Source organism: Zea mays, chromosome 1 (genome assembly GCF_902167145.1).
Source record: "Zea mays cultivar B73 chromosome 1, Zm-B73-REFERENCE-NAM-5.0, whole genome shotgun sequence".
In the NCBI taxonomy this organism is placed as follows: Eukaryota; Viridiplantae; Streptophyta; class Magnoliopsida; order Poales; family Poaceae; genus Zea; species Zea mays.
Genome location: NC_050096.1, coordinates 50280294 through 50296022, shown reverse-complemented (window position 1 = coordinate 50296022; position 15729 = coordinate 50280294). Strand labels below are relative to the sequence as shown.

Genomic DNA, 15729 nt, shown 5'->3' with positions numbered 1-15729 from the left:
CCAAGAAGGAGATGGAGACCGGCGAAAAGCCCACTACAAGCCACGGGAGCACTTCATCGGAAGAGTCCCGCACCAAGAGGAAGGAGAAGAAGAAGGACTCCTCCAGACGGAAGGAGAAAAGATCTTCCTCTTCTCACCACAAAGAGAAGAAGGAAAAATCTTCTTCTCACAAGTCGCATCGGAAAGGCGACAAGCACAAGAGGATGAGGAAAGTGGTCTACTACGAGACCGACACTTCATCAACATCGACCTCTGACTCCGATGCGCCCTCCGTAACTTCTAAACGCCAAGAGCGTAAGAAGTTTAGTAAGATCCCCTTACACTATCCTCGTACATCTAGACATACTCCATTACTTTCCGTTCCATTAGGCAAACCGCCAACCTTTAATGGCGAAGATTATGCTATGTGGAGTGATTTAATGAAATTCCATCTAACCTCACTCCACAAAAGTATATGGAATGTTGTTGAGTTTGGAGCACAGGTACCATCCATAGGGGATGAGGATTATGATACGGACGAAGTGGCCCAAATTGAGCACTCCAACTCCCAAGCTACAACCATACTCCTCGCCTCTTTAAGCAAGGAGGAATACAACAAAGTGCAAGGGTTGAAGAATGCAAAGGAGATTTGGGACCTACTCAAGACCGCGCACGAGGGTGATGAACTCACCAAGATCACCAAGCGGGAAACGATCGAGGGGGAGCTCGGTCGCTTCCGTCTTCGCCAAGGGGAGGAGCCACAAGACATGTACAACCGGCTCAAGACTTTGGTGAATCAAGTGCGCAACCTCGGGAGCAAGAAGTGGGATGACCACGAGGTGGTTAAGGTTATTCTTAGATCACTCATTTTTCTTAACCCCACTCAAGTTCAATTAATTCGTGGTAATCCTAGATATACTCAAATGACCCCCGAGGAAGTTATCGGGAATTTTGTGAGCTTTGAATGTATGATCAAGGGCTCCAAGAAGATCAACGAGCTTGATGAAACCTCCACGTCCGAAGCACAACCAGTGGCATTTAAGGCAACGGAGGAGAAGAAGGAGGAGTCTACACCGAGTAGACAACCAATTGACGCCTCCAAGCTCGACAATGAGGAGATGGCTTTAATCATCAAAAGCTTTCGCCAAATCCTCAAGCAACGGAAGGGGAAGGATTACAAATCCCGTTCCAAGAAGGTTTGCTACAAGTGTGGTAAGCCCGGTCACTTTATCGCTAAATGTCCATTATCAAGTGACAGTGACATGGATAACAACAAGAAGGGAAAGAGGAGAGAAAAGAAGAGGTACTACAAGAAGAAGGGCGGCGATGCCCATGTTTGCCGGGAGTGGGACTCGGACGAGAGTTCCACCGACTCCTCCTTCGACGAGGACGCCGCCAACATCGCCGTCACCAAGGGACTCCTCTTCCCCAACGTCGGCCACAAGTGCCTCATGGCAAAGGACGGCAAAAAGAAGAAGGTAAAATCAAGATCCTCCACTAAATATGAAACCTCTAGTGATGAGGATGATGCTAGCAATGAGGAGGATAACTTGCGCGTTCTTTTTGCCAACCTTAACATGGAACAAAAGGAAAAACTAAATGAGCTAATTAGTGCCATCCATGAAAAGGATGACCTCTTGGACTCCCAAGAGGACTTCCTAATCAAGGAAAATAAAAAGCATGTTAAGGTTAAAAATGCTTATGCTCTAGAGGTAGAAAAATGTGAAGAATTATCTAGTGAGCTAAGCACATGCCATGACACCATTGTCAACCTTAGAAATGAAAATGCTAGTTTAATTGCTAAGGTTGAGTCTCATGTTTGTGATGCGTCAATTCCCAATCTTAGAAATGATAATGATGACTTGCTTGCTAAGATTAAGGAATTGAATGATTCTCTTGCTAGCCTTAGAGTAGAAAATGAAAATTTGATTGCTAAGGCTAAAGATTTTGATGTTTGCAATTCTATTATTTCCGACCTTAGAACCAAGAATGATATGTTACATGCTAAGGTTGTTGAATTAAAATCTTGCAAACCCTCTACATCTAATGTTGAACATGTCTCTATTTGTACTAGATGTAGAGATGTTGATATCAATGCTATTCATGATCACATGTCTTTAATTAAACAACAAAATGATCATATAACATTATTAGATGCAAAAATTGCCGAGCATAACTTGGAAAATGAAAAGTTTAAATTTGCTAGAAGTATGCTCTATAATGGGAGACGCCCGGGCATCAAGGACGGCATTGGCTTCCAAAGGGGAGACAATGTCAAACTTAATGCCCCTCCTAAAAATTTGTCTAACTTTGTTAAGGGCAAAGCTCCCATGCCTCAGGATAACGAGGGTTACATTTTGTACCCTGCCGGTTATCCCGAGAGCAAAATTAGGAGAATTCACTCTAGGAAGTCTCACTCTGGCCCTAATCATGCTTTTATGTATAAGGGTGAGACATCTAGTTCTAGGCAACCAACCCGTGCTAAGTTGCCTAAGAAGAAGACTCCTAATGCATCAAATGATCATGACATTTCATTTAAAACTTTTGATGCATCTTATGTTTTGACTAATAAATCCGGCAAGGTAGTTGCCAAATTTGTTGGGGGCAAACACAAGGGCTCCAAGACTTGTGTTTGGGTACCCAAAGTTCTTGTGTCTAATGCCAAAGGACCCAAAACCGTTTGGGTACCTAAATTCAAGAACTAAAATTGTTTTGTAGGTTTATGCATCCGGGGGCACAAGTTGGATCATCGATAGCGGATGCACAAACCACATGACCGGGGAGAAGAAGATGTTCTCCTCATATGAGAAAAACCAAGATCCCCAAAGAGCAATCACATTCGGGGATAGAAATCAAGGTTTGGTCAAAGGTTTGGGTAAAATTGCTATATCTCTTGACCATTCCATTTCAAATGTTTTTCTTGTTGATTCATTAGATTACAATTTGCTTTCTGTTTCCCAATTATGTCAAATGGGCTACAACTGTCTATTCACTGATGTAGGTGTCACTGTCTTTAGAAGAAGTGATGATTCAATATCATTTAAGGGTGTGTTAGAGGGTCAGCTATACTTGGTAGATTTTGATAAAGCTGAACTTGACACATGCTTAATTGCTAAGACTAACATGGGTTGGCTCTGGCATCGCCGACTAGCCCACGTTGGGATGAAGAACTTCATAAGCTTCTAAAGGGGGAGCACATTTTGGGACTAACAAATGTTCATTTTGAGAAAGACAGGATCTGTAGCGCATGCCAAGCTGGAAAGCAAGTTGGGTCACATCATCCACACAAGAACATCATGACGAGTGACAGGCCACTGGAGCTCCTACACATGGACTTATTTGGCCCGATTGCTTACATAAGCATCGGCGGGAGTAAGTACTGTCTAGTTATTGTGGATGATTATTCTCGCTTCACCTGGGTATTCTTTTTACAGGAAAAATCTCAAACCCAAGAGACCTTAAAGGGATTCTTGAGATGGGCTCAAAATGAGTTCGACTTAAGGATCAAGAAAATAAGAAGCGACAACGGGACGGAGTTCAAGAACTCTCAAATCAAAGGCTTTCTTGAGGAGGAGGGCATCAAGCATGAGTTCTCTTCTCCCTACACGCCACAACAAAATGGTGTAGTGGAGAGGAAGAATCGAACTCTATTGGACATGGCTAGGACCATGCTTGATGAGTACAAGACTTCAGATCGGTTTTGGGCCGAGGCGGTCAACACTGCTTGCTATGCCATCAACCGGTTATATCTCCACCGAATCCTCAAGAAGACATCCTATGAACTCCTAACCGGTAAAAAGCCAAATATTTCATATTTTAGAGTTTTTGGTAGCAAATGTTTTATTCTTGTTAAAAGAGGTAGAAAATCTAAATTTGCTCCTAAAACTGTAGAAGGCTTTTTACTAGGATATGACTCAAACACAAGGGCATATAGAGTCTTTAACAAGTCCTCAGGACTAGTTGAAGTTTCTTGTGACGTTGTGTTTGATGAGACTAACAGCTCTCAAGTAGAGCAAGTTGATCTTGATGAGATAGGTGAAGAACAGGCTCCGTGCATCGCGCTAAGGAACATGTCCATTGGGGACGTGTGTCCTAAGGAATCCGAAGAGCCTCCACATGCACAAGATCAACCATCCTCCTCCACGCAAGCATCTCCACCGACTCAAAATGAGGTTGAAGCTCAAGTTGATGAAATAAAAGATCAAGCAAATGAGCCACCTTAAGATGATGGCAATAATCAAGGGGGAGATGCAAAAGATCAAGAAAAGGAGGATGAGCAAGAACCAAGGCCGCCACACCCAAGAGTCCACCAAGCAATACAACGAGATCACCCCGTCGACACCATCCTCGGCGACATTCATAAGGGGGTAACAACTAGATCTCGTGTTGCACATTTTTGTGAACATTACTCGTTTGTTTCCTCTATTGAGCCACACAGGGTAGAGGAAGCACTACAAGATTCGGATTGGGTGGTGGCGATGCAAGAGGAGCTCAACAACTTCACTAGAAATGAGGTATGGCATCTAGTTCCACGTCCTAACCAAAATGTTGTAGGAACCAAATGGGTCTTCCGCAACAAGCAAGATGAACATGGTGTGGTGACAAGGAACAAAGCTCGACTTGTGGCCAAGGGATACTCCCAAGTCGAAGGTTTGGATTTCGGTGAAACCTATGCACCCGTAGCTAGGCTTGAGTCAATTCGCATATTATTGGCCTATGCTACTTACCATGGCTTTAAGCTTTATCAAATGGATGTGAAAAGTGCCTTCCTCAATGGACCAATCAAGGAAGAGGTCTATGTTGAGCAACCTCCCGGCTTTGAAGATAGTAAGTATCCTAACCATGTCTATAGGCTCTCTAAGGCGCTTTATGGGCTAAAGCAAGCCCCAAGAGCATGGTATGAATGCCTTAGAGATTTCCTTATTGCTAATGGCTTCAAAGTCGGCAAGGCCGATCCTACTTTGTTCACTAAAACTCTTGACAATGATTTGTTCGTATGCCAAATTTATGTTGATGATATTATATTTGGGTCTACTAACGAATCTACATGTGAAGAATTTAGTAGGATCATGACACAAAAGTTCGAGATGTCTATGATGGGGGAGTTGAAGTACTTCTTAGGATTTCAAGTAAAGCAACTCCAAGAGGGCTCCTTCATTAGCCAAACAAAGTATACTCAAGATATTCTAAACAAGTTTGGAATGAAGGATGCCAAGCCCATCAAGACACCCATGGGAACTAATGGGCATCTCGACCTCGACACGGGAGGTAAGTCCGTGGATCAAAAGGTATACCGGTCGATGATAAGTTCTTTACTCTATTTATGTGCATCCCGACCGGATATTATGCTTTCCGTATGCATGTGTGCAAGATTCCAATCCAACCCTAAGGAATCCCACCTTACGACCGTAAAACGAATCTTGAGATATTTGGCTTATACTCCTAAGTTTGGGCTTTGGTACCCTCGGGGATCCACTTTTGATTTAATTGGTTATTCGGATGCCGATTGGGCGGGGTGTAAGATTAATAGAAAGAGCACATCGGGGACTTGCCAGTTCTTGGGAAGATCCTTGGTGTCTTGGGCTTCAAAGAAGCAAAATTCGGTCGCTCTTTCAACCGCCGAAGTCGAGTACATTGCCGCAGGTCATTGTTGCGCGCAATTGCTTTGGATGAGGCAAACCCTGTGGGACTACGGTTACAAATTAACCAAAGTCCCTTTGCTATGTGATAATGAGAGTGCAATTAAAATGGCCGACAATCCCGTCGAGCATAGCCGCACTAAGCACATAGCCATTCGGTATCATTTTCTTAGGGATCACCAACAAAAGAGAGATATCGAGATTTCGTACATTAACACTAAAGATCAATTAGCCGATATCTTTACCAAGCCTCTTGACGAACAAACTTTTACCAAACTTAGGCATGAGTTCAATATTCTTGATTCTAGAAATTTCTTTTGCTAACTTGCACACATAGCTCATAAATATACCTTTGATCATGTCTCTTTTATATATGCTATGACTAATGTGTTTTCAAGTCTATTTCAAACCAAGTCATAGGTGTATTGAAAGGGAATTGGAGTCTTCGACGAAGACAAAGGCTTCCACTCCACTCTACTACTCATCCTTCGCCGACGCTCCGCATCATCTCTCCATCTTTGGTTTAATCTTCACTCTTTTTTTATGACCAAAGGAGGAGAAAGTTATTAAAAGGGCTCTAATGATTCCGTTTTTGGCGATTCATGCCAAAGGGGGAGAAAATATGAGCCCAAAGCAAAAGGACCGCACCACCACACCAATTTCAAAAACTAAGTGTTGAATATTTTTCAATTGGTATCCTATTGTATTCAAAAAGGGAGAAAGTAGTATTTCAAAAATGATATATCAAAAACCCTCTTGAACACTAAGAGGAGAATCTCATTTAAGGGGAGTTTTGTTTAGTCAAAGGAAAAGCATTTGAAACAGGGGGAGAAAATTTCAAATCTTGAAAATGCTTCTCAAAATCTTATTCATTTGCCTTTGACTATTTGCAAAAGAACTTTGAATAGGATTTACAAAAATAGTTTGCAAAAACAAAACCTATGGTGCAAGCGTGGTCCAAAATGTCAAATAAGAAAGAAACGATTCATGCATATCTTGTAAGTACTTATATTGGCTCAATTCCAAGCAACCTTTACACTTACATTATGCAAACTAGTTCAATTATGCACTTCCATATTTGCTTTGGTTTGTGTTGGCATCAATCACCAAAAAGGGGGAGATTGAAAGGGAATTAGGCTTACACCTAGTCCCTAATTAATTTTGGTGGTTGAATTGCCCAACACAAATAATTGGACTAACTAGTTTGCTCCAGTATATAAGTTATACAGGTGTTAAAGGTTCACACTCAGCCAATAAAAAGATCAAGTTTTGGATTCAACAAAGGAGCAAAGAGTCAACCGAAGGCACCTCTGGTCTGGAGGCACCGGACTGTCCGGTGTACACCGGACAGTGTCCGGTGCACCACCGGACATGTCCGGTGCACCAGAGGACTCCAACGCAAACTCGCCACCTTCGGGAATTTCCGGAGGCAACTCCGCTATAATTCACCGGACTGTCCGGTGTACACCGGACAGTGTCCGGTGCTCCAAGGGAGAGCGGCCTCAGGAACTCGCCAGCTTCGGGAAACTCTAACGGCTAGTCCACTATAATTCACCGGACATGTCCGGTGTGCACCGGACTGTCCGGTGCAACTCCGGAGCAACGGCTATTCGGCGCCAACGGCTACCTGCGACGCAATTAATGCGCGCGCAGCGCGCGAAGAAGTCAGGCGCGCCCATACTGGCGCACCGGACAAGGTACAGTGCATGTCCGGTGTGCACCGGACATCCAGGCGGGCCCACAAATCAGAAGCTCCAACGGTCAGAATCCAACGGCAGTGATGACGTGGCGGGGGCACCAGACATGTCCGGTGTGCACCGGACTGTCCGGTGCGCCATCGAACAGACAGCCTCCCAACGGCCACTTTTGGTGGTTGGGGCTATAAATACCCCAACCACCCCACCATTCATTGCATCCAAGTTTTCCACTTCTCAACCACTTACAAGAGCTAGGCATTCAATTCTAGACACACCAAAGAGATCAAATCCTCTCCAATTCCACAAAAGGCTTTAGTGATTAGCGAGAGAGATTTGTCGTGTTCTTTTGAGCTCTTGCGCTTGGATTGCTTCTTTTCTTTCTCACTTGCTCTTATGATCAACACTCAATTGTAATCAAGGCAAGAGGCACCAATTGTGTGGTGGCCCTTGCGGGGAAGTTTTATTCCCGGCTTTGATTTGAGAAGAGAAGCTCACTCGGTCCGAGGGACCGTTTGAGAGAGGGAAGGGTTGAAAGAGACCCGGCCTTTGTGGCCTCCTCAATGGGGAGTAGGTTTGCGAGAACCGAACCTCGGTAAAACAAATCCGCGTGTCACACTCTTCATTTGCTTGTAATTTGTTTTGCGCCCTCTCTCGCGGACTCGTTTACATTTCTAACGCTAACCCGACTTGTAGTTGTGTTTATATTTGTAAATTTCAGTTTCGCCCTATTCACCCCCCCTCTAGGCGACTATCAGGGAACCCACGGCCTTCGTGTTTGTCCCGCGCCCAGGTCGGGTGCGCTTGCAGTAGGGGGTTACAAGCGTCCGCGAGGGAGGGAGCGAGAGGCCTGTGCGCGAGCGCTGTCCCGTCCTTCCCCGCGCGGCCAAACCTCTGTAAGAGGGCCCTGGACCTTCCTTTTATAGGCGTAAGGAGAGGATCCAGGTGTACAATGGGAGGTGTAGCAGTGTGCTAACGTGTCTAGCAGAGAAGGGCTAGTGCCCTAAGTACATGCCGTCGTGGCAGCCGGAGAGGTTTTGGCACCCGGTTCGTATGGTGTCGTGGCCGTCGGAGGAGCGTCGGAGCCTGGCGGAAGGACAGCTGTCGGGGCTGTCGAGTCCTTGCTGACGTCTCCTTGCTTCCGTAAGGGGGCTGAGAGCCGCCGTCGTCATGGAGCATGCGGGACACCATCATTACTTGTTTATCGGGGCGAGCCAGATGGGACGCCGGTCTTGTTCCCCGTAGCCTGAGTTAGCTTGGGGTAGGGTAATGATGGCGCCTCCTGTGACGTGGTCGGTCCGAGCCCTAGGTCGGGCGAGGTGGAGGCTCCTCCGAGGTCGAGGTCGAGTCTGTCTTCCGAGGCCGAGGTCGAGTCCGAGCCCCTGGGTCGGGCGAGGCGGAGACCGTCGGCTGAGGCCAGGGCTGAGTCCGAGCCCTGGGGTCGGGCGAGGCGGAGTTCGTCGTCTTCCGGGGCTGAGCCCGAGTCCAAGCCCTAGGGTCGGGTAGGGCTGGGCAAAATACTCGTGGCTCGTGAGCTCGCTCGACTCGTGGCCAGCTCGGCTCGGCTCGACTCGGCTCGTTTCAATTTTATCACGAGTTGAGCTAACATCTCAGCTCGATTCGTTAACGAGCCAGCTCGACACGAGCTCGAGCCAGCTCGTTAGCTCGAATGAGCTAGAATTTATCTGTAAAACAAAGCATATACTTGTATTGGATGAATTAATAAGTGATGAACTATGTTAGTTTAGGGTTTAACTGTTGTGATATATAAAATTATGAGTATTGTTAGTCTTTTCTAGTGTTAAATTAGTATGAAATTAACTAGCAATTGATTATATTGTTGTATATATACATGTATAATATTTTTTGTTCTGGCTCGCGAGCTAAACGAGCCAGCTCGAGCTCGCAAACGAGCCGAGCCGAGCTGGTTCTCTGGCTCGGTTGCTTAACGAGCTGAGCCGAGCCAGCTCGTTTCCTTAACGAGCCAGCTCGAGCTCGATCGAGCCGAGCCGAGCTGGCTCGATATCCACCCCTAGGGTCGGGCGAGGCGGAGTTCGTCGTCTTCTGGGGCCGAGCCCGAGTCCGAGCCCTGGGGTCGGGCGATGCGGAGTTCGTCGTCTTCCGGGGTCGAGCCCGAGTCCGAGCCCTGGGGTCGGGCGATGCGGAGTTCGTCGTCTTTCGGGACTGAGCCCGAGTCCGAGCCCTGGGGTCGGGCGATGCGGAGTTCGTCGTCTTCCGGGGCTGAGCCCGAGTCCGAGCCCTGGGGTCGGGCGATGCGGAGTTTCCTATGGCGCCTGAGGCCGGACTTGGCTGCTGTCAGCCTTACTCTGTCGAGTGGCACAGCAGTTGGAGCGGCGCAGGCGGCGCTGTCCTCTTGTCAGGCCGGTCAGTGGAGCGTCGAAGTGACTGCGGTCACTTCGGCTCTGTCGACTGAAGGGCGCGCGTCAGGATAAGGTGTCAGGCCACCTTTGCATTAAATGCTCCTGCGATACGGTCGGTCGGCGTGACGACTTGGCCAAGGTTGCTTCTTGGCGAAGACTGGGCCTCGGGCGAGCCGAAGGTGTGTCCGTTGCTGGAGGGGGTCATCGGGCGAGACGTAAATCCTCCGGGTCGGCTGCCCTTGCCCGAGGCTGGGCTCGGGCGAGGCGAGATCGTGTCCCTTAAATGGACCGAGCCTTGACTTAATCGCACCCATCAGGCCTTTGCAGCTTTGTGCTGATGAGGGTTACCAGCTGAGATTAAGAGTCTTGGGGGTACCCCTAATTATGGTCCCCGACAAGTTTGTTGTTCGTTTATAAAATAAAATGACAATATGCACTAGGTTTGGTCGGATTTAAAAACCCCACGGGTTCATGGGTTTGGGTACTATAGGAACAAACCCGTACCCATAAACCCGTCGGGTATACATTTATGCCCATTAACAAATACATGTGTATGAAAATTGATTCAAACCTATACCCTAATAAGGTAAAAACCTATCGGGTTTCGGGTACCCATTGTCTCTAGTCCCACATCGAGCCCTCGGCGTCCTGCATCTATTCGCGACACTATTTCCTTCCCAATCCGTCGGCTCTCGCGCTCCGCAATCTTTTCTCGTGTTTTTCGCCCACCCACTCAAGCTTGTTCGGTTAGCTCTCAATCCATGTGGATTGAGTGGGATTGGATGAGATTAAATCTCAAACAAGTTAAACTTCTTCTTAATTTTTTCCAATTCCATCCAATCCATATGTATTGGAAATAAACCGAACAAGACCTCAGTTTTGTTGGCGTTGGAGTGGACAATGGGAGGGAATCAGCTGTAGCGACAGATGAACTGTCCAAGAACACGACCTCGACGACAACCCGCCTAAAACAATGGAGCTCAAGCCTAACAACGTGTGGTTCTTTATCTCAACCTTCAACGTGGATCCGAGGCGGATGTGGCGCGCGAAAAAGACGAGTGTGAAGCCTTAAGGCGAGGAAGCAGGAGGAGGATAGTGTGTGAGTGAGGGCGAGGGCAAAGTAGGTCAATAATCCAAGTCGGAGGGCGGAGACGACAATGATGGTCCTGTGCTGCACCTGTGTGTCGGGGTTGGGCATGGAGACAGTGCTCACGGTGGTATTTGCGCTAGCGCCGCCGGAGATGGCGAGCTACGCGATGGTGCCGACGACGGGAAAGTGGTCGAGGGAGATGAACAGGGAAGAGATGGCGATGGTGGGGCGCAGCGCAAGCGAGATTTCCACCAGTATTTTTTTTATTTTTCTTTCAGCAGAACACAAGCTCTCTTGTTGTTTCAGAACATTCGGTATTTATTGTATATCCTTATTAAATTTTGTAGAGCGAATGAGCGATACATAAGCATGGCTGCATGAATACAAAAAAGAAAAAGCAAACAACTCTGGTGCTATTATGTTGTGAAAATTCAACAAGTAACTTTTTATTGTTCATTTGAAACAAATAGATTTTTGTTGATCAAAAGTTGCTAACTGTACGTAGACAGAATGTATTTTCATTGATATCCTTTGATACAAGTCATATGTCTTCTCCATCTCAAAGTTTAGCAATAACCTTTGTGCATCGTGCTAGCGCCATCCTAGCACTCCGATTACACAAGGCAAATAATAGGTAGCTAGAGCATCATGCACAAATGACAGTTAAAGTGTATGTGGAAGGAGCTGCTCTTTATCAGCGGCTTGTTGAGTTACTTCTCATATTTCAATACAAAAAGGGAAATTTAAGGGCTCAAATTTAGTCTATTCTACCGTTGTGTCTGGAGTAATGCACCAGGAACTGAAAAGTATATGTGGAAGTCGATCAAAACCAATGCTAACAGCCATAAATAGCAGTGCTGATGTTCAGGCTATGCACTTTCAAATCTATCTGTGTAAACTGCAAAGCTACAGAGAAATGCACCGCAGCAGGTCCCTTTAATTTGTATGGTAATTTTTGTGCACTCCCCTTTAATTAGTCACATAGATGTAGAGCAAGAAAAACATACCTGTGATGTGTGATCATTCAGTGGTCCAATGTGTGGAGGGAAGGCGAAGCTAGAGTGAATCAGGGGAGATTGTATATGACTTGAGGGTGCATATTAATATCTTCTAGGTGATGCATATATGGTGAAAATTTAGTCGATTTCACTATTTTTACAAATTTCCGTGGGTACATGTGCACCCACATCTCACCACCTAGCTTCGTTCGTGCAGAGAATGGCAACCTGTATTCTAGTGTGTAACAATATGTTTGTTACTGAATGAGCAAAGTGGGAGGGGCGCGGGAGACAATTAGCCCAGGTGGTTTAAACCAAAGTCCGTTAGATTAAAGGTTTAAACCATAGTCCGGTTGAACAGTCTACTGCAATGCCGAACTAGCTCCAACCTCCGTGTGGCCGTGTGGGCACACCTTGTCCTAGTTGCCATTCTCACACTCGAACCCAGCTGAGTACGTGACCAAGAGGCAGGTAAAATGTTGGGTTCGAAAATGTTGCCAACTGGCTCATGTTTCCAAGGGGCACGTAACATTTTTGCTCATCTTCACCAGGCAAGTCTGCCTTGGGAGACAACGACCAAAACTTGCTGTGTGTGCCGGCCGGCGTCCATGAATGAAAAAGACACGCATGCCATCCAGGAAATCAACACTACTCCACGAAGCCGTGTGCAGACGTATATCATAACGAGAATAGAGTATCTCTCCTTGTAATGTACCCCTCCCCTCCCCTCCCCAGTCCCGAGAGAAGTGCCGCGCATGATCGTCTACAAAATGACACACCCTTCGCCGCTTGACGTGCGACCCAGTCCGTCTCGCCTCACGCGTGTGCCAGCCGTCGCGAGCAGTGGAAAATCCGTCCGAATGCTTGGAAAATTCCGTCTGCTTACGACGTGCCGGGCCGGGGGCGCCGTCCTGGACCGAGCGCGATGTGCTCTTCTTCTACGTGTTTTCTTGCGGCTGGGCTCAGCAGTTGCCCGTGCAGCCGTGCTCGTCTAGACCGTGTCCATGCTGCTGCAAGCACCAACAGGGTTTTACTAGTATTTTCCACGGCATCTTTCGCAGAGCTCGTAGCTGCATGTCTGAGTGCCTGCGATGGCGATTGAAGAATACCGTATGGGCATATATATATGGCTGTCCGATAAGAGCTGCGCTGTAAACCACTCCGAAGTCGAAATCCCCCTCCCGTTCGTAGCCGCGTCAGGTCAAACTCCTCTCCCAGCGTTCGTAGCCGCGCGTTTCCGTCCTTCAAAATCCCCCCGTCCGGCCGTCCCCCTCAGCAGAAGTTATTAATTAGTCCTCCCGCGGGCGTCCCGTGTCGTGTCGTGTCGCTCGCAATGGAACGCGAGAGCGATGCCGGCTTCTTCCACCACGACGACGCGCAGGTGGAGGCCATGCAGCGGCGCGTGGACGCGGCGGCGCCCTTGGCCGACGACCCCTACACCATCTTCCGCCTCCCCTCGGCCGTGCGCGAGCGCCGGCGCGACCTGTACGAGCCCAAGGTCGTGTCCGTGGGCCCGTACTACCACGGCCGCGCCGGCCTGGGCGTCGCGCAGCAGCACAAGTGGCGCCTCCTCCGCGACTTCCTCTCGCGGGGGGAGAAGGCGGCCGCCGCCGGTGGCCTCGGCGCGTACGTGCGCGCCGCGCGCGAGGTCGAGGCGGACGCGCGCCGGTGCTACGCCGAGGGGTTCGGCCTGGGCGCCGACGAGTTCGCGGAGCTGCTGGTGCTCGACGGCTGCTTCCTCCTCGAGTTCTTCCTCAAGAAGGGCGAGGGGCAGCTCGCCGCGCCCGGGGGCGCCAAGTGGGCGTGGCACCACATGTACCACGACGTCCTCCTGCTGGAGAACCAGATACCCTTCTTCGTCGTCGAGAAGCTACACGGCGTCGCCTTCGCCGGCGCCGACCGCGACCGCGACGCGCTCCTGGACATCTTCTGCAAGGCCTTCGCCGGCGACCTCCCGTCGAGCCGCGTCATCCGGCCGCGCAGCGACAAGACCATCCACCACCTGCTGCACCTGCACTACGAGTGCAACATCCGCAGCCCAGCCGCCGCCGACAGCGACAAGGCCCGCAGCAGCAGCTTCGGCGACGCCAACGGCGCGTCGCTGGCCATCTGGAAGCAGCCGGCGATCCCGTCGCCGCGCTCCGGCGAAGGCGCCGGCGCCGGCGCCGGCAGCAAAGGCCGTCTGACGTCGATGATCCCGCCGGCGGGCAAGATGGAGGAGGCCGGCGTGGCGTTCAAGCGCAAGGCGGCCCCGCGGGACCTGTTCGACGTCAGCTTCCGGTACGGCGTGTTGCACGTGCCGGCGTTCGTGCTCGACGAGGGCGCAAAGGTGCTGCTCGCGAATCTGGTGGCGTTCGAGCAGGGAGGCGGCCGCGCGGCGCGGCAGCTGGACGGGGGCAACCTGGTGACGGGCTTCGTGGCGCTTGTCGGGTCGCTCGTGAACTCGCGGAGGGATCTGGAGGTGCTCCGCCGGTGCGGGATCATGCACTGCATGCTACCTGATGACGACGCCGTAGCCTACTTCAACCACGTTGTACAGTATACCACCATGGACTACGACCGGAACCTTCTCGCCAGCCTATTCCGAGACGTTAGGGAGCACTGCCATTGGAACAGATGATCGCTCTGCACCGTGCTTCTATTTGGTATTTGTGTATAATTACACTTATTTGGCATCACTGTCACTACTCACTACTACATGCAATGGTAATTTAAATGGGGAAGGCTAAAGAATAATTGAGTGATTTGGAGGGGACAAACCTTTGATTTTTCTGTGAATTCGAGAGATGGAGATGGCGCTTACTTCATTTCTACCATTTGGTATTTATGTATTGTCGGCGTTTCGACCCCGGGGTCCCTGGACCGACGAGTAAATTGTCGCTGCATGTCCCAGCCCAGATGGGTCGGCGCGAGATGGAACACAAGGGAAAAAAGGGAACCGCGGTTCGTGTTATCCCGCGTCCAGGGCGGATGCGCTTGCAGTAGGGGGTTACAAGTGTTCGCGTGAGAGGGAGAGAGCCTGTTCGTCAGCCCGTCCTCCCGCGCGGCCACCTTTCGTACGAGGGCCCTGGACCTTCCTTTTATAGATGTAAGGAGAGGGTCCAGTGTACAATGGGGATGTAGCAATGTGCTAACGTGTCCGGCAGAGAGGAGCCAGGGCCCTATGTACATGCCGACGTGGCTGTCGGAGAGGTGTTAGTGCCCTGTGCATGTGATGTCGTGGCCGTCGGAGGAGCGCTTGAGCCCTGTAGAAGCACAACTGTCGGGGCTGTCGGGTCCTTGCTGACGTCTCCTAGCTTCCGTAGGGGGCTGAGAACCGCCGTCGTCATGAGAGCACGCGGGGTGCCATCATTACTTGTTTACCGGGGCGAGCCAGATGGGACGCCGATCTTGTTCCCCGTAGCCTGAGCTAGCAAGGGGTAGGGTAATGATGTACCCCCCTGTGACGTGGTCGGTCCGAGCCCAAGGTCGGCGAGGCGGTGACTCCTCCGAGGTCGAGGTTGAGTCCGAGCCCTGGGGTCGGGCGAGGCGGAGACCGTCTTCCGAGGTCGAGGTTGAGTCCGAGCCCTAGGGTCGGGCGAGGCAGAGACTGTCTTCCGAGGTCGAGGTTGAGTCCGAGCCCTAGGGTCGGGCGAGGCGGAGACCGTCTTCCGAGGTCGAGGCGGGGGCCGAGCCTCGGGGTCGGGCAAAGCGGAGCTTCCTATGGCGCCTGAGGCTGGACTCGGCTGCTGTCAGCCTCACCCTGGCGGGTGGCACAACAATCGGAGCAGGGCAGGCGACGCTGTTTTCCTGTCAGGTCAGTCAGTGGAGGGGTGAAGTGACTGCGGTCACTTCGGCCCTACCGACTGAGGAACGCGCGTCAGGATAAGGTGTCAGGCGATCCTTGCATTGAATGCTCCTGCGATACGGTCGGTTGGCGAGGCGATCTGGCCAAGGTTGCTTCACTGC

The 15729-nt window shown here is 49.9% G+C and overlaps 1 protein-coding gene across 1 annotated transcript; it reads left to right on the top strand.

The window, feature by feature from the left end:
- Nucleotides 1-12785: 12785 nt before the first annotated feature.
- Nucleotides 12786-14549, top strand: LOC103634578 (UPF0481 protein At3g47200). The gene has a single exon (XM_008656829.3). It carries the CDS (start codon nt 13115-13117, stop codon nt 14399-14401), a length of 1287 nt encoding a protein of 428 aa, XP_008655051.1. The 5' UTR covers nt 12786-13114; the 3' UTR covers nt 14402-14549.
- The last annotated feature ends 1180 nt before the right edge of the window (nt 14550-15729 follow it).